Source organism: Cyanistes caeruleus, chromosome 21 (genome assembly GCF_971803275.1).
Source record: "Cyanistes caeruleus chromosome 21, bCyaCae1.hap1.1, whole genome shotgun sequence".
NCBI lineage: Eukaryota > Metazoa > Chordata > Aves > Passeriformes > Paridae > Cyanistes > Cyanistes caeruleus.
Window position 1 is genome coordinate 5,555,043 of NC_141721.1, and position 17,314 is coordinate 5,572,356.

At 55.4% G+C, this 17,314-nt stretch overlaps 2 protein-coding genes across 4 annotated transcripts in view; one reads left to right on the plus strand and one right to left on the minus strand.

Annotated features, from left to right (window-relative positions):
- Window positions 1–701: 701 nt before the first annotated feature.
- Window positions 702–6,243, plus strand: TRAF4 (TNF receptor associated factor 4). The gene is made up of 7 exons (XM_086859975.1): window positions 702–906; window positions 3,503–3,554; window positions 3,860–3,964; window positions 4,041–4,202; window positions 4,458–4,619; window positions 4,693–4,848; window positions 5,182–6,243. The coding sequence occupies exons 1-7, from the start codon at window positions 764–766 to the stop codon at window positions 5,812–5,814; spliced, it is 1,413 nt and encodes a 470-aa protein (XP_086716101.1). The 5' UTR covers window positions 702–763; the 3' UTR covers window positions 5,815–6,243.
- A 6,053-nt stretch (window positions 6,244–12,296) lies between these two features.
- Window positions 12,297–17,314, minus strand: part of FAM222B (family with sequence similarity 222 member B) — a 35,321-nt gene continuing 30,303 nt past the window's right edge. For all 3 annotated transcript variants that reach the window (XM_086859286.1, XM_086859287.1, XM_086859284.1), the window contains one exon: window positions 12,297–15,587. In XM_086859286.1, coding sequence (XP_086715412.1) covers window positions 14,023–15,587 — 1,565 coding nt within the window. In that variant the 3' untranslated portion in view covers window positions 12,297–14,022. The remainder of the gene's footprint in view (window positions 15,588–17,314) is intronic.

The following is a 17,314-nucleotide window of genomic DNA, read 5'->3' on the forward strand; positions in this document are numbered from 1 at the left end:
GCTCTTGCTCAGTTACAAACTGTGGCTAGAGGGAGGCTGTTGGCTGCAGCCTGGGGCATGAGCTCCCAACAAGAGAAAGCCACAGGAGCATCTGTTCCCCTCGTGCCTGTGGCGTGGAGGGCTCAGGGCAGCCCCTCCTTGTCCTGCTGTGGGTGATGGTTGGGACACGAGCTGCTCTCTGTGGCAGGAGCAGGGCTGGCAGCTGTGTCCACCTCCAGCCTCGCTCAGGGCACAGCTGTGGCCTGCAGGAGTGTGGCACCTCTGGGACACCTCTGAGTCAAGGAGGGCGCGTAGGGTCAGCGAGGACACTGCACTGTGTGTCCCCAGAGCCCAGCCCTGGGCCAGGGGAGGCTGCAGTGGGTGAGGGGGCCAAGTGTGATGTGATGTTGATGCTCCCCAAACTCCTGGGGCGGCTGTTCCCAGTGCAGTGGGTACCAAATCCCCCCAGAGGCCCGTGCCCCGCGGGGTGCTCCCCAAGTCCCCGGGGTGGCTGTCCCCGATGTGCTGCACCCCAAGCCCCTTAGAGGGGCTGTCCCCGGTGTGATGCCCCCGGGGCCGCTCCATCCTCCCGGTGCGGCGGGGGCGGCGGGCGGGGAGGCGGGCTGCGGCCGGGGGCGGTGGCCATGGCGGGGCCGTCCCCCGTGGCGGGGCGGGCTCAGGCCGGTCCCACCGCCCCGTCCGGCCCCCGGGCGGAGCCGGGCGCGGAGCGCGGAGCCGAGCGGGCGCGGGGCGGCTGCGGCGGGCGCGGGGCGGCGGCGGAGGGATGCCGGGCTACGACTACAAGCTGCTGGAGCGGCCGCGGCGGCGGGTGCTGTGCCCGCTCTGCGGGAAGCCCATGCGGGAGCCCGTCCGCGTCTCCACCTGCGGCCACCGCTTCTGCGACACCTGCCTGCAGGAGTTCCTCAGGTGAGACCCCGCATTACCCCACGGGTGAGCCGGCCTGACGCTGCTCCGTGCGCTGTTTCCCCCGTGGGGCAGCCGATCGCGCAGCCTCGCCCCGGCCGATCCGGGGATCCTTGTCACCCCCGCATGCACCGCCGGCCCCCGGCTGCGGTGTCCGGGAGTGCCCCGGAGAGGGGTGCGGGGTGCCCTGGGCCGGTGTGGGAGTGCGCGGGGGTGCGGATGCCCCGGAGGCCGGGGAGGGAATGCGGGATATCCCCGGAACGGGGGAGGGGTGCCTGGGGGGTGCGGGGGTTCCGGGGAAAGATGCGGGGTGCTTGGGGTTGTTCCGGGCCGGGGAGCGGCTGCAGTGTGCCCGGGAAAGGTGCGGGGCTCCCCGGGATTCCTCGGGCCGGGGAGAGGTGCGGGGTGCCCGGCGGTGCCCCGGGGCAGGGAGGGGGTGCGGGGCGCGCCCAGCCCGTGACAGCCGCCCCGCGGGTGCAGCGGCCCGTGGCCCCTTTCGCTGAAGAGGAGGAGGAAGAGGAGGGCCGGGTGAAGCCCGGAGCGCCGAGTTTCGAGATTCGAGCTTAACCCCTTCCTGCCCCGGCCCCGCTGGAGGAAGTGGCCGGGGGTGTTTTTGGGGAGGGGTGTACGGCCACCCCGCTGTCCCCGCGCCCACGGGTGAGCGCGACCCGGCCGTGTGCGCTGGCCGGGAGCGAGGAGCCGGGGCCTCTTCCGACCCGTGCGGTTTGGGACCCCCGGCACCGGTACCGGCAGCCGGGGGACCCGTGCGGGCCCGGTGCTGTCCCGGTTCCCGGCCGCCGCTCTCGGCGCGGTCCCGGGGGCCCGCGGGGCACGGCGAGGAGGGACCCGTGCCCTCTCCGGGCGGTGACAGGCGTCACCCCGGGCCTTTCCCCTCCTTTCCCCGCCGGAGCGACCTTCGCCCGGGGACCGCTCCCGGGCACTGCCGTCACCGGGGCCGGTTTCTGTGGAGCCGGGCGCTCCCCGGGACACGAGTCAGAGCGCACCCTTCCCGCAGGCACCTCCGCTCTGCCGGGGGGAATGGCCCCGGGGATCCCCCCGAGCACAGCCTGTTTGCCCCCTGCTTGGGGATCCCATGGGCTGAGCCATCCAGCCCCACCGCGCTGCTGGGGTGCCGGGGGATGCTGGGGTTCCCTGTCCGATCACTTCACCGTGCCCCAACACGCCATGAAGGTCAGAGGCAAGGACGGTCCCCCTGGGTGCTGCCTCAGCACATTCCCTGCCCGGCCAAGCGTGAGGAATGGGGAGGCTTTGTCGGGGATTAGGCGCTGGCTTCGGGTCATCGTCCCTCTTCCCCCCAGCCACAGCACCCCAACACCGTGCACGGCTGGCAGCCCTGGAAAAGCAGATCCCAGCCACGGGGCAGTGCCATGGTGAGAGCACCTTATCTCGATGGATCCCTGATGACTCCGGCAAAACCATCTGCAGCAAACAGAGAGGGCACGTGGCAGAGCTGTTTGCAGCCGTTCTCCATCTGGATCACACCCCACGGGGCTGTGGGTCCTGGGGTTCACTTGCACTCCCAGCACCGGGATGGTGGCTGCAGGGGACGTGGCTGTGCCATGGCAGGGCAGCCCAGGCTGGCGTGTGCCCGGCGGCACTGCTGGCACTGTCCCGGCATCTCACACCCACTTGGCAGCTCCAGTCGAGGCCACACCAGTGCCTGCCAAGGGCATGCAGTGGGCACAGGGCTGTCCAGGCGGGACAGCCTTGTCCAGTGTCACTGCAAAGACACCGGAGCCAAAGGGTCCCTTTGTGTCCTGCTGCGTGTCCCTATAGGCAGCACCTGTACTCTCCCCACCCCAGTGTCCATCGGGGACGGAGCATGGACACCCTCCCCAACCCCTGGGCACAGTGATGTGCGGACCAGAGGTGACAGTGACTCCTGGACAGCCTTGTCACAGCCCAGGCTGCCTCTTTGCCTGGGTCCCTGTCTCCACTTCATGCTGCTTCTCTGCAGGTCAGGGCTGAGCTGTCCCACCTCGGGGACAGCTCTTGGGAGGATCACCCCATCCTGGGGGCCCAGCAGGATGGGGACCCCTCCAGGGCCTGTCCCCTGTCCTGACTCACCGTGGTGGCTGCTGGGGCCATTTCCTGTGGAGCAGGAGCCCCAGGGCTGCACATCAGGGCTGCACATCTGGAGCCCAGCTGTTGCCCTCCCCCGCCTCCCCTGGGCCCCGGCACCTGGGGCTGTGGACACCCTGGCGCCGGCACCCTCCTTAATCCCAGGGGACAGGATGGGCAAGGAGCTGTTGGGGCTCCAGATGGTGCCACGCTCACGGCGGCTGACCCAGCCCCCTGGGGACCGAGCGGGGCCGCCGTGCACGGCTGGGGGTGGGGGGCTGCCTGAGGGGGTGTCTGGCGGGGGCATTTCCCAGCTCAGACAGATGGAGCAGGATTAGAGCCGTGGCTCCCCCAGGGTGGTGGCTGGATTTGGTACGGGGTGAGCGCTCAGCAGTACAGGGATAGTGCCAATGTCCTGGGCTGGGGTGGCAGGGACCCGGTGGGACATCGTGGCTGTGTCACTGGTGACGTGCCGCTCCCCAGCCCCAAGTGATCCCGAGCCTTCTGTGTCTTGCAGCGAAGGCATCTTCAAGTGTCCAGAGGACCAGCTGCCCCTGGAGTACGCCAAGGTGAGCCTGGCACACGGATACCCTGCTCCAAGGGGCCATCCCCACCGAGGGGCCATCCCCAGGCTCTGCACAGCGCCTGGCACAGCCGTACGGGCCTGGCACGGGCGCCCAGGCGGAAGCAAGAGCCCTTTGTGCCGCGGCGCCGGGGAGCGGAAACCCACTCCTGACAAAGGGCGCTTGTTGCTGTGCCCAGGGGGGATCCGTCCCCGGGCAGCGTGCCCGAGGCTCCCAGCCAGGCTGTGCTGGGGGCTCTGTGCCCTCGCAGCCCGGTGCAGGATGCTGATATCCCACTGCTGCCCCTCCAGATCTACCCCGACCCCGAGCTGGAGGCGCAGGTGCTGAGCCTGGCCATCCGCTGCATCCACAGCGAGGAGGGCTGCCGCTGGAGCGGGCTCATCAAGCACCTCCAGGTAGGACCTGGGAGGATGGGGGGGTGGCCAGAGTTATACCCTGTGGCCTTCCCGTCACCATCCCCGTGTCCCCCAGGCCCATCTCGGCACCTGTGGCTTCAACGTGATCCCCTGCCCCAACCGGTGCAGCGCCAAACTGAGCCGCCGTGACCTCCCCGAGCACGTCCAGCACGGCTGCCCCAAGCGCAGGGTCAAGTGCGAGTTCTGTGCCAGCGACTTCACTGGGGAGGCCTTCGAGGTGGGCAGGGGGTGTGGGACACTGAGGGGGACACAGCTGGCCAGGGTGCCATGGTGGGCATGGCTGTGCTGGGGGATGTTGTGGGGGTGGCCCTGGGTGGGGACACTGTGGGAGACACATAGTGGAGGGGACAGCCTTGGGGTGGGGCATGTGGACATTGTGCCCTCTGGCTGTGGGGGCACCGTGTGTCCCCATCCCTGTCAGGGCTGGCTGGTGAGGGCAGCCAGAGGGTGATGACACTGTTGTGGTCCCCAGGGCCACCAGGGCACGTGTCCCCAGGAGAGTGTGTACTGTGAGAACAAGTGTGGGGCCCGCATGATGCGGCGCCTGCTGTCCCAGCACGCCCTGGCCGAGTGCCCCAAGCGCACACAGCCCTGCTCCTACTGCTCCAAGGAGTTCGTCTTTGACACCATCCAGGTGAGATGGAGCCCATGGGGACTCTCACCCTGCCAGCTCCCAGCCCGAGCTGACAGCCTGTCTGCCTCCCCAGAACCACCAGTACCAGTGTCCCCGGTACCCCGTGCCGTGCCCCAACCAGTGTGGGACACCCAGCATTGCCCGGGAGGATGTGCCCACCCACCTCAAGGAGAGCTGCAACACTGCCATGCTGCTGTGCCCCTTCAAGGAAGCTGGCTGCAAGCACCGGGTGAGCGTTGTCCCTGTGACCAGCCTGTCCTGGCATCTGTGGGCATGGGGTGCTGTTCCCACCGTGTCACACCTGGGCCCCACAACACCCCTGACATCTGTCCCATCCCTTGTTCTCAGTCCCATCCATGTGGCTCCATGGCCTCACCCCTGTGTTTGCCAACCAAGTGCCCCCCTGCCACCCCAGCCAGCTGTCCCTGTGCAACCCCTGTGCCATCCTGCTCCAGTACCCCCACGCTCCAATGACATCTCCACGTTATCCCCACGCTGCCTTCTCTCCTGTCCCCACGCCGTCTCTCGCACTCTCCTGCTGATGGTCCCGCTGTCCCCGCAGTGCCCCAAGCTGGCTATGGGCCGGCACCTGGAGGAGAGCACCAAGACCCACCTGGGCATGGTGTGTGCCTTGGTGGGCCGGCAGCGGCAGGAGATCCTGGAGCTGCGTCGGGACGTGGAAGAGCTGTCGGTGAGCAGCGACGGGACCCTCATCTGGAAAATTGCCGACTACGCCCGCAAGCTGCAGGAGGCCAAAGCCCGCAGCAACTACGAGTTCTTCAGCCCCCCGTTCTACACCCACAAGTACGGCTACAAGCTCCAGGTGTCAGCTTTCCTCAATGGCAACGGCAGCGGGGAGAGCAGCCACCTCTCCGTCTACATCCGCGTGCTGCCGGGCGAGTACGACAACCTGCTGGAGTGGCCCTTCTCCTACCGCGTCACCTTCTCCTTGCTGGACCAGAGTGACCCCTCGCTCTCCAAGCCCCAGCACATCACCGAGACCTTCCACCCGGATCCCAACTGGAAAAACTTCCAGAAGCCGGGAGCCTCGCGCAGCTCCCTGGATGAGAGCACCCTGGGCTTCGGCTACCCCAAGTTCATCTCCCACGAGGACATCAGGAAGCGGAACTATGTGCGTGACAACGCCATCTTCATCAAAGCCTCGGTGGAGATCCCCCAGAAGATCCTGGCCTGAGCCCCAGAGGGGGACAGGATGTGTCCGGGGTGCCCGTCCAGGGGTGCCCCAAGTGGTGCTGAGCCCCTGCCCGCAGCCGGTGCTGCCGGCTTGGGGACGCTGCCGGGGTGCCGCGGTGGCTCTCAGGACCGGCAGGGATGGGGCTGCTCCCACATCCCTCCTGGGGCTGGGACTGTCCCACAGCCCCAGCTGCCCCCTGGGGCAGCCCCTTCTCAGGTGCCTGGGGGTGCCGGGGGGCTGGGCCCCCTAAGCCCCTTCCCGAGGTGCCCAGCAGCCCCCACCAGCTTTGCTGGGGACCCTGCAGGACCCCACTGCCCAGAGCCATATTTTGTAAACTGGTGCTCCCCAGGTTGTTATTTATTACCCCAGGCTGGGGCTGCTGCCCCTTCCCCATTTCTTTTTCTTTTCAATAAACTTTTCTTGTATTTATTACGGCCGCCTGAAGCTCCTTCCTCAGCCTGAACCTTTATCCTGTGCGTGCCGGGATGGGGATGGCAGGACCGGGGGATGCTCCTGGTGCAGCCGTGGGTGCTGGGGACAGGGAGGGCCGGGACTGCGCTGGGGGACAGAGAGGGGTAATCCCTGACCCACATCCCGGCGGCAGACGGGCTCAGATGGAGCCGGTTAATTCGGTAATCACCGGCAGCAGCGGGGATGTGCCAGGTTGGGGGTGGGGGGGGTCGCCAGCCCCGGGGGCTGTTTCCCTGCAGCCCCCTCCCCCCCTCTGTCCCATCAGCCCCTCATTAGCGCTGGGGTAATTAACGCCCCGGGGGAGGGCGGGATCCGAGCAGCCAGGGGCTGGGCTATGGTGGGGGACACTGGGGCAGACTCTGGGGGTCGGCTTGGAGCAGCCCCCAGCTCCGTGTGTCTGACGCTTCCCCCGGCAGCGATGTGGGGGTCGCTGTCTCTGCGATAATCCCACAATTGCATTAGTGCTGCTCCGGTTTAATGCAATTAGCCCCTAATTAGCTGCACCCTGCGGCCCTGGCTGGGCTGGGGGGCAGCACAGCCGGGGGTATCCCCGTACCCCGTTCCCCCCTCAGGAATGTCCCCCTGAGCAGTTCCCAGCCCGCTGTGGCAGCCCGGGGCCTTGGGCAGCTGGGCAATACTGCTGTCCTTGCTGGTACCCAGTACCAGCCTCTGCTGTGCCCAGTTCCTGCCCAAACTGGTGCCCAGTACGAGCCCCCAGCACTGCCCAGTGCCAGCCTGTACTGGTGCCCAGTGTCATTCCTGCACTGAAGCCAAATGCAGCCCCATACTGGTGCCCAGTGCCAGCCTATAGTGGTGCCCAGTGCCAGCCCATACTGGGCCACCAAACTGGTAGCCAATGCCAGCCCATTCTGGTGTCCGGTGTCAGCCTGTACTGGTGTCCACACTGGCACCCAGTGTCACCCCATGCTTGTGCCAAATGCCAGCCTCATGCCAGCCCCTAATGACGGACAGTTCTTGCCCACACTGGCGCCTGGTGTGGCCAGTACCAGCCCATACTGGTGACCCCTACTAGCCCAAACTGCTGCCCAGTGCCAGACTGTACTGGTGACAGTGCCAGCACAAACTGGCAGCTATTGCCAGTCTTTTGCTAGCCCACACTGGTGCCCAGTGCCAGCCGTGTGTTAATGTCCAGCCCACCCTGGTGCTCAGTTCCAGCCCATTCCAGTGCCCGGTGTCCCCATGTCCCCATGTCCCCATGTCCCTGTGTCCCCGCCCCACCCCGTGCTCGGCTCGGTGGCGCCGCCGCGTGGGGACCTAAGGGAAGGGAAGGTGTCACTAGAAATCTGTGGCCTTATAATTTATATAAATTAATAATATTTATACTAATTATTATAATAATTATAATTATTAAATTAACAAGTTGTTCTAATTAATATTAAATATAAATTTTATTCTTCTACATTTTATGCTTATTTTTTATTTTATAGTTAATATATACTTTTTATATATAATACTTTAAAATATTTTAAATTTAACATTTAACATACCATATATGAATAAATTTTTATTAATAATTTAATATGATTATCTCAAATTGCATATATCAATATAATTGCATTACATAATATTTTACTATTTTATATTACAGAAATTTTATCTGTATATTTACACATCTTCCATACTTCATATTTTTCGGACATTTAATTTCTATTTAATAGCTATTTATATTTTTTATTCTTATCTGTTATATGTTTATATTTTATAGTTATTACATACATTTTATTTCTATATTTTTATTTGTGTGTATATATATACACCCTCCATACACAGAGTACAGGGACAGGCCTGCCCCTCTGACCAGGCCACACACAGGGTATTGGCAACCCTTTGTTCTAACCAGTTGCCTTAAAAGAAATCAAATCCAATCAAAATCCATATATAATTTATGAACTAAAAGTGGGAAGCAGTGCTGGAGGAAGCCTGGAGCAGCTCCTGGATGAGCTCAGGGAAGCCAAGAAGAAGAAAAAAACAACCCTGAGAATTTGAAGTTGTCCCTGTCCCCACCTCAGGGACCAACTCCCAACTCTGCTTTCCCAGTTTGGGTTCATTTCCCCCTTTTCCTGCCCCTTTCCAGCGCTATCTGTGGGATGTGCTGTTGAGTTCTGCTCTCCAGCTCCTTTTACCTGGCCAGGGCTGGAAATGTCAGCCACATCTTGGAGCACCTCTTAACCTTCAGCGTTCCCAGGGAGCGCGGCAGCGATTCCCCAGCAGGGCCTGGGATGCAGAAAAGCAGGAGAGGGAGACAAATCGATTTTTGCTGCTAAATTTAGCCTCAAATATCAAGTTTAAAAATAAACTTCCTAGAAACTTGTTGGTTTGAGGGTTTATTCTAAAGGTTTGTGCTGCTGCCTCACTCCCTGCTCAGTTGTCCCAATATCGCTGGGACATGAAGGAACTTGAGAAGATTCTCAAATCAGAGAGGAAAATCTTATTAAATACCAGAAAAAATCGAAGGAGACCCCACCTGGAGGACCTTTTGCCTGTGGAATACCCCCACCACAGTGAAGATGCCCTAAATAACCCCCAAACCTTTTTAACCTCTTTGGGATTGTAGACAGGGAGGATTTTTGGCAAAACCAAACTGCTCACACCACAGTGCCCTGATTTGTGCTGATTCTTGATGCTTCTTCTCCAAAGACAATGAAACCAGACATTGATATTGTACAGGGAGAAAAACGGGAGGAAAATTTGTTTTGCACATCCTTTATTAAAGACCTGTCTGGGCCCCATTTGCTCCCAGGACTGAGGGGTTTGAGGGCAGTGCATGTTGACAAAGATTTCACATCAGATTTTTGGTGCAATTTCACTGCCAGCACATCTCTCAGGCTTGCAGCCACCCCAGCAGAATCAACAGCCTGTACCAAATTGCTTTGAAATTAACTTAAACTAAGCAGATAAAACACTCCAGTAATTTTATTGCATTTTGGCTCTGCTGAACATTGAGGAATATCTGAAAGTTCTTGCTGAGGGGTGTCCAAAGTGTGCCCCTTTCCTTTGGCTCCTCCATCCTCTGGACCTCCCACAACCTCACACGGAGCAGGATTTTTTTTCAGCTCTGAATTTCTGCAGCATCCCCAGTGTTGTTCCTCTCTGAAGATCACAAACTGCCAGAGCTGCTGGAGCTCGCAGAAAACTTCTGGGTGTTGCCTACCTTGGGTTTCTTTGGAAGAAAAACCTATTTGGCCCTAAAGGAGAAGTTTTAAAATGTTGGATTTTACTCAAAGCCCTCAGTTCAGCTGTGGCTGCAGCAGCTGCTCACACCAAGTCCCTGCTGGATCGTTTTCCACCAGATCCTCGCTCCAGACCCAGCTGGCTGCGATGATGAGAAAGTCTCCTGAAAACTCCTTGCAGAAGAGATTGTTCCTGTTGGGGGGATGGATGAAGAAACCAGATACCAAAGAAGCTTTGAGTCAAAGGAGAAGAGGATCCTGAAGCTCTGATGGAGTTGGAATGGCTGCTGGAATTTCCAGATGCTGGAGAGGGATGCAGCAGTGCCTGTGGGCAAACAGCTCTTCCTGCCTCAGCTCAGCCAGGCTAAGCTGCCTGGTTTAGTCCAAATTCCAGGAAAACCACGTGGGAACCAAATGTCCATAGTATTTGGGGAACAGTGGGAACAGTGTGAAACAGGGATTTTGATGCTCAGGTTTGCAGAGAGCATAGGAGATGGGGCTGGAGTTTTGTCCTTCTGAGATGGAAGCAAAGATTAAATGAGGTGTAGTCCTGGGAGAGGGGAGGAAACCCTGTCAGGTCCCATCTTCTGGAAGGTGACCACTAATGTTACAAATTTCCTTTAAAATTCTGTCAGGACTCAAACCTCCTCCTTCACTCCTCCTCCTCCAATTTTTAACCATTATTTCATCACCTTTCTCTCAGAGATTCTTTTATTTTCCCAAACCTTCCCTCTTACTGGAGCAGTCAGGCAGTCTCTGCCTGATACATTCCTATCCCAAAAACCCCTGGAAACCTTTCCCCAAATTCCCTGTGGGACAAGAACCTACCCTGTGACTCCATGGCCACCCAAGCCCCCCACACTGGCACTGTGTAAAACCAGCAGCAGGGGCAGAGGGACCAGGTCTCTTTTTTTAAAATTATTTTTCCTGTGAACAAAATAACAATAAAGAAAATTCTAATTGGTACCTGTAGCACAGAGGCAGCAACCTTTATCATCAGCCTCGTGGTTTATTCCCAGGTCTCTCCCCAGTGATCCCCAGCTCTGTTTGGTTTCCACGGGAGCGGCCCAGGCCCCTGGAGACATCTGACATGGAAATCTTAAAGAAAACTCACCAGAATCTTTTATAAAATATTCACTTTGGGCTGTACCAAACTGGGCTTATGGCTGAACAAAGCTTCTGCTCCAAACATGGGACACAGATTCCCTGTGGAAGGGTTCACACCATGCTCATGTTTATCCTTCCCAGCATCTTCCTGGCGTCCACCTCCAAATTCTGAAGTGGTGTGAGGATGGGAAGGATGGTGCTACTGCTGAGGGCCAGGAGCTCAGGAAATGCCTGAGCTTTACTCATTCCTCAAGGAGCAGAGCAGGCACCCAGGATCCAGCAGGAAGCAGAGCCTTGTGCTGGAGTCAGAAGTGGGGAAAGCACTGACCCATGGATGGACAGAGGGACAGAAAGGCAAGAGGAGCAGCAGTGTGAGCCCCAAAGGTTGGTGACCACCCACAAGAGGCTCCTGGGAGAGCTCAGGGGGAAGGAACATTCCTGGCCTTTTGGTTCCTCTTAATTCTGCACCAGGCAGAGATAAAAAACCACGGGAGGTTTTCCCAGGTTTCCAGGAGGGCAGGGCACAGCTCCTGCCACACAAAGCACCACAAGGCTCTTTCCTTCCTCACCCTGGTGACAGTGGCACAGCCAGACCCCCACCCTGGGTCCAAGCTTTGGTCCCAATGTCCCAACTGGGAATGAGGCAGGACAGTGTTTCTCTTTAGGGGTGAGCAGGGAAGGATGGGGAACCCATGACTACAGCACCGCTGCGGAGGAGAGAAGGGTTGGTTCAAAGAAAAATCTCACTCCCACACCAAAAGGAAAGGTTTCAGTATATTTTAATAGTAAAATGATTCTTATTTTTTCAAGCAATGTCCCACCTGGATGAGTCTCAGCAGGATTTTTGCTTCCCGGTCCTGCTGTACCGGGGCAAAGCCTCGGAGGTCGTGGCTGTACCTGTGCAGAACAGTCCCCAAAAACTCACAGCGTGCTGCCAACGCCACCAAACACCTCCCAGGCAACCACCACCACCGCACAGGGCTCCGCTCCGGCTCTCAGGAGAAGAGCAGGAGTTAAAAGTTAGCTTTTAATAACAGTCTGGGTTAAGATTTGGAGCAGGCTACGGAAGAGAGGAGAGGCCAAGGTTTTATTTAGTAAAAAGATACAGACTCAGGTAGCAGAACACCTTACAGTGACTGACTGGGCAGGAAGGGGTGAGGTCAGAGCACAGCCCTCACTGGGGTTGGGTTTGGGACGGGAAAGACAACAGGGTGACTGTAGGGCAAGCAGCTTCAGACTCGAACTCTGGCTCCAACAGAATGGATTCAGAAAAATATTGCATGAAAAGCCTCAGGATTTTCTTTCTTTCATAGATGTATATTTACCAGTTTTCACAAAGACTGCAGGAATACGATTATAAACAATAAATTAGGACTTCATGTTGCTATCATTTGGCATAACACAATCAGGCAATTTTTCCTTTTTTAAATATAAGGCAACACAAGCCAACACATAATTTAATCCATCTTTAGTCAAATTGCTTAACTTTGCTCAGGAGTTACCACTAAAGAACGCTTTATAGTACACTTAAAAGAATTTAAATAATGACATAAGTGTACTAACTTACGCGAGGAGTCAGAAACGTACTCTGCTAAGCTTTGAAACCTAAATATTTGATACAGCCCAGGACTACACATTCTAAATTAAAAAAATACAAATAAATGTTTTCTAATTTTCCCATTTACGAAAAACTTTTAAGAATCTCTAGCCAACTATGACGTCACTTCAAAACTTGGGGGTTTTTTAAATTTTTTTTTTTTTTTTAAATTTTGTATGATGTCTTTTAGATTTTTTTTTTTTTTAAACCATGCTCATTAAGGAAAGTTCAAGGAGCAAATACTTAAGGCTTTGTTTCTCCAAGGGCTGTGAGGGAGGCCAGTGGATGGCAGAGGCCAGTGGGTTCACCCATACACAATGCTACTCAAACCCACACTACCAGGCGACATTCATACAGAAATATTACACTTAAAAGTTACAGTGTAGAGCAATATTTTTTAGCCAGTGTACATAGAAAGAATCAATGCATTTATTTTTTTTTAATTTTTCTTCTTTTTTTTTTTTCTTTTTTTTGTTTTTTTTTTAATTTCCAAACTTGATTGTGATCATTATGTTCAAGTATTAGTCTCTTTAACAGAGATGAGGAATTTTCTACTTACAATAAATTTGGCTGTTAGAAAGGAAAGGGATGTTTCTGTACACTGAGGAGAAGAAGATGTTGAGGTTACCCAGTAGTTAGTGTCCTGTAGTCACTGACTCAGTACTGGCTGCTGGAAGTGACGTGGGGAAGGAACAGAAGGAGTTAGGCACCAAAACCCTGGGAAAAAGGGATGTTATAAATAGCTTCGCTAATTCCCAGGGAGAAGAATTGTTCCATTAAATCCGATGGTGGAGAGGAACAGGGAACTGTCAATCCCACAGTGGCTTGTGAGAGGAGCTTTGATTCAGACCAAGCGCCTCCCATCCCACAGCGGCACCACGCTCGCTGCACCGGGGATGGACTGAGCTACATCTCCTCACCCTGACAGTAATTCCAGCTTCCAGAGAAGTGGCTGAACCCTTTTTGGAGTTGTCAAGTGGGTCTGGATTCCCTTCACGTGAGGCTGGCCAGACTTCTAGCAGCAAGGGATTCAGACAACGTGAGCTTTGAGGCTGGTGGAAGGGCAGTGGGGAGGGGGAACACGAAGAAAGGCAGCTCCCCGTGGCTGCCTTTGTCCCAAACCTGCCATTCCCCTCCTCCATACCCTGTCCAAAACCAGAAAGTGTCAGAAAAATCTGCCAGAGACTTTTGACTTTGGAAAAAGTCTAAATGATAAACGTGGGCAAGAAACAGCTGAAAAGCTTCTCCCTCTATTAAAGCCTAAATACATACCCCTAGCTGGCTCTTTTCAAACGTAGCCTCTTTTTCAATTACACAGGCCTCTAGACAGTGCAAATGGTCAATGTTTAATGCATTAATGAAATGGGCTTTCGAGTTGAAAATAAGCCCTACTCCCTGACAAAATTCTGTTGCTCTTAATCTTGTGAGGAAATTGAGATGGAAATGGAAGCAGCTACGCTACCTCGCTCTCGCTGGAGCTGGAGAACAGATGTGTCTGCGAAACCCTGCAGCAACTCAACCTCAGTCCAGCGAGGAGCTGCTCTGCAGAAGGCAAAAAAAAAAAAAAAAGCTGCACAAAGGGGGGACTCTGTGGTGAGGAAACAGCTGTGGCGTGAAGTAGTGTAATGAAATTCTTTGACACAAAAGGCATGTTAAATATTTGATGCATAAAGGAGAGTTGATAACATGTAAGCAAAGCTCTTTAAATATACAGTATGTCTTCTTCCAATGGGTACTATAATGATCACACAAGTTTGCAAGTTAAAAATGCCTTGCTTATTAATTAAAATTAAGACTAAAACCTATAATTTTTTTTTTTTTGTCTGTGAAAGTGACTGCAGCCTATCTATACCCTGGGTGTTGAATATGAAGATTTCGACTATCGGTTGGTTCAGGTGCTCGGTTCATGGGAGGCCGATGGACTTTTCCCAGCACAGCCACGCTCTGGTCTCGGAAGCAGGACTGCTGGAAGTCCCCACTTAGGTAATCCATGGTCTGCATCACATTATTCTGGCTGGATGGGCCAGCTCCAGCTCTGTAATGAGTTCCTCCTGCACAATCCAGCGGTGCTCCCGCTGGCTGTCCCCCGTGGAAAGGCATGGTGAGGTCCTGGGACCCAGAGCTGTCACTGTTGGGTGTGGGCAGAATGTTATTCCAGAGGGGCTGGAAATAGTGCCCATTGGTATATGGCAAAGGTCCCTGCAACCCGTTCACAGGCGGAGAAGGCGTAGGCTTCTCGATGGGGGGCTTCAAGCTGAAGGACTGGCCCATGCACAGTTCTTGAGGGTAGTTGGAAGTTTTGCCAGGGAAACTTTGCCCTGCGATCTCTCTCTGAGGGTGCTTTCCTGCGAGTCCAGCAGGCCCAGCAGCATCCCCACACATTTGCTGCAGATGTGCAAGCTGGTGCTGGTTCCACGCAACCGATTTGATTTCGTTCTGGTAAGCGGGTGGCACCCTGTTAATATTGACCATGGGCACATTAACAGAGGCAGGAGGAATAGTAGCAGCAGCATGGTCGACAGGGTTTACTACACAGGAAGGCATGGGTGTAGGGACATTGTGAGTAGATACCCTGGTACTTGCATTGATAAGCAGGTTGCGACTTATAGGGCTGGGGTTTGCGATCTGTCCCTCACACACTGAGGTAGTGCTAATGCCAGCTCTGGCCTGGCAGAACTGGTTAATCTGGTGCACAATGCTGCTCAGGTCCGGTGGCTGGTTCTGCTGCAGGGTGGCAGCCATAGAGAGGGGAATAGTTGAGGTAGACACGGTCACATTCGGCGGCGCGTCTGCATCCGGCATCTTTCTGCCTCCATGTAAACCCGGCTGCAGCAGCGCATTTGGGGGGTGCTGCAGGCTCTGGTGCGCCATGGTCTGAGGGTGCTGCAAGCCCTGCGGCTGCTGCATGTTCTGCGGGTGCGGCAGCGCCTGTGGGATCCCCTGAGGGTGCGGTAAGCTGGGTGGCTGTGGAATACCCTGAGGGTGCTGCGGGATGCTCTGGGGGTGCGGCAAAGTCTGTGCATGCTGGAGAGCCTGCTGGCGAGCGAGCGCCTGCGGGTGGGATAAAGTGCTTGGTGCAACATACGGCGTGGAGGGCGGGTTCATCATTGCCTCCGGCAGCAGGCGCGCCCGCGTCCCGTCAAAGTCCTTGATGATTCCTTTCGCTGGGGATTTGACTATGGCCAGCAGGCCCGTTTTCGTGGTGGCCTGAGATGGGTAGGGGCTGTACCTCTGGCCCGAAGTATCGAGTCCGTTCACAGTACGGCGTATGTGTTTCCTCTGGGGAACCTTGACGCTGTTTGGAAAGATTTTTATAGTCAGTGGATTGTTGGCGACCTTCTTAGCATAAGCATCCAATTCTGCTGGGGTAGGATACTGTGCAGATCTCATTTTCTGTGTAGTGTCCCCTGTGGAGAAAGTAAATTTGTCAGTTCTGGTAAGGAAGGGATCAACCCTAGGGCAAGACAGTCACACAACAAGAGTAGAAAATCTCCAAGGATTCAAGAGGCAAGGAAACCTCATCCTGCCAGACCAGCGGGTCACGTAGCAGATACCTCATTCCCTTTACAACCTGGTGACCAACACAAGCCCCAGTTCAGCTTAAGGCAAGACCTGCCCTGGGGAGCAGAACAAAACCGTGTTCTCATCAGAGTATGTTTGCAATTGGACAAAACCAGGTAACGTGTTATTAACATCAGATTGTCTCCAGCTGAAATTCCTCACAGCTTGCACTGACGGGCTGGTTTTTATTCTCTTAATTTAAGCTGCCTCCCCATAGCTCTTCAAACCATCCTCAGTATTTTTACCATGGAATCCAAAATCAGAAAGATATTAATTAAAGGTGAAGGCCCTGTAATCCTGAGGTGGGAACCATACTATGGTGGGCTGACCCTGGCTGGGCACCAGGTGCCCCCAAAGCTGCTTTGTCATTCCCTTCCTCAGCTGGGCAGGGAAGAAGAAACACAGAGTCAGAACAAGGAAGGGGAGATATCACTCACCAGCTACTGTCATGGGCAAAACAGTCTTGGGGAAATCAGTTTAATTTATTCCCAATCCAATCAGAGCAGGGTAATGAGAAATAAAACCAAATCTTAAAACCCCTTCACTCAACTTCACTCCTGACTTTTTCCATCTCCACAGCACAGGGAAATGGTCACAGCTGCCTCACCACGGCCTTCCCGTGGGCTGCATGGAATCTCTGCTCCAGTGCCTGGAGCACCTTCTTCCCCTCCTTCTGCAGTGCCCTGGGGGGCTGTGCAGAGCTGTTCCTCTCACATATTCTCACTCCTCTCTACAGCTGCAGTTGTGCAGGTTTTTCCCCCTTCTTAAATCCTCTGTTCCAGCGGTGTGTCCATCCTGGAGCCGGCTGGCATTGGCTCCGTAAGACATGGGGGAAATTTTTAAGCAGCCCCTGCATTCCCCCACTACCAAACTCTTGTCCTGCAAACCCAATCCACATCAAAGCTTCAGCTCAAGCCTCCATTTACACCCCACTCCTTTCCTAGGTGCTGACATCTGAAAGCACTTGGAGTGTCTTTCTGTGCATTAGGAAGCTGTTGTCAGCCCAAGCCCAGCAAATGGAAGGAGGCTGATTATTTTATGGCCTGCAATTATTTCTTCAGCTGACTTTTGAGGATGGCACCTTGCTAAGGACAACATCCCCACATCACAAGGCAAAATGATGTGATTACCTTGCGGGATTAAAAACATGCTACTCCCCAGACAGAGACAAAAGGCTTCTGGAGACAGAGGTGTGGTTTCACTTCCTCTGATTTACCAGATACCTACCTGGCTCACCAGCTCCCAGCTGCTTCTGCAAAAAACTTCAGAAATCTAGGGAAATGCATGTGTGTCTCTTGCCATAATCATATTCCAAGCAGAGAATTGGGCTGTTTCTCACCACAGCACTGCTGCCTAACTCCTATGGGAGTAAAATCCTGCTGATTGTATAATCTTCAAATAATGGCTTGCAGCTTTGACAATCCAATTTAGCTTTTGCTTGATTTTTTTCCCCCCCACCCCCTCACCTTGCAAACAGTTCACTGGAAAAAAATACCCATCCTTTTCCCTAAAATTTTCAGCATCCCTTTGCTATTTGCTGTGCTGAGAGAACAGGGAATGTGGCGGCCACTCA

Excerpts from the sequence above, each read along its gene's own strand:
- TRAF4 (XM_086859975.1), top strand. The coding sequence starts at position 764 with ATGCCGGGCTACGACTACAAGCTGCTGGAGCGGCCGCGGCGGCGGGTG. Across the intron at positions 3,555-3,859 it reads TGCCCCTGGAGTACGCCAAG|ATCTACCCCGACCCCGAGCT; the intron begins GTGAGCCTGGCA and ends CTGCCCCTCCAG. Across the intron at positions 3,965-4,040 it reads GGCTCATCAAGCACCTCCAG|GCCCATCTCGGCACCTGTGG; the intron begins GTAGGACCTGGG and ends CGTGTCCCCCAG.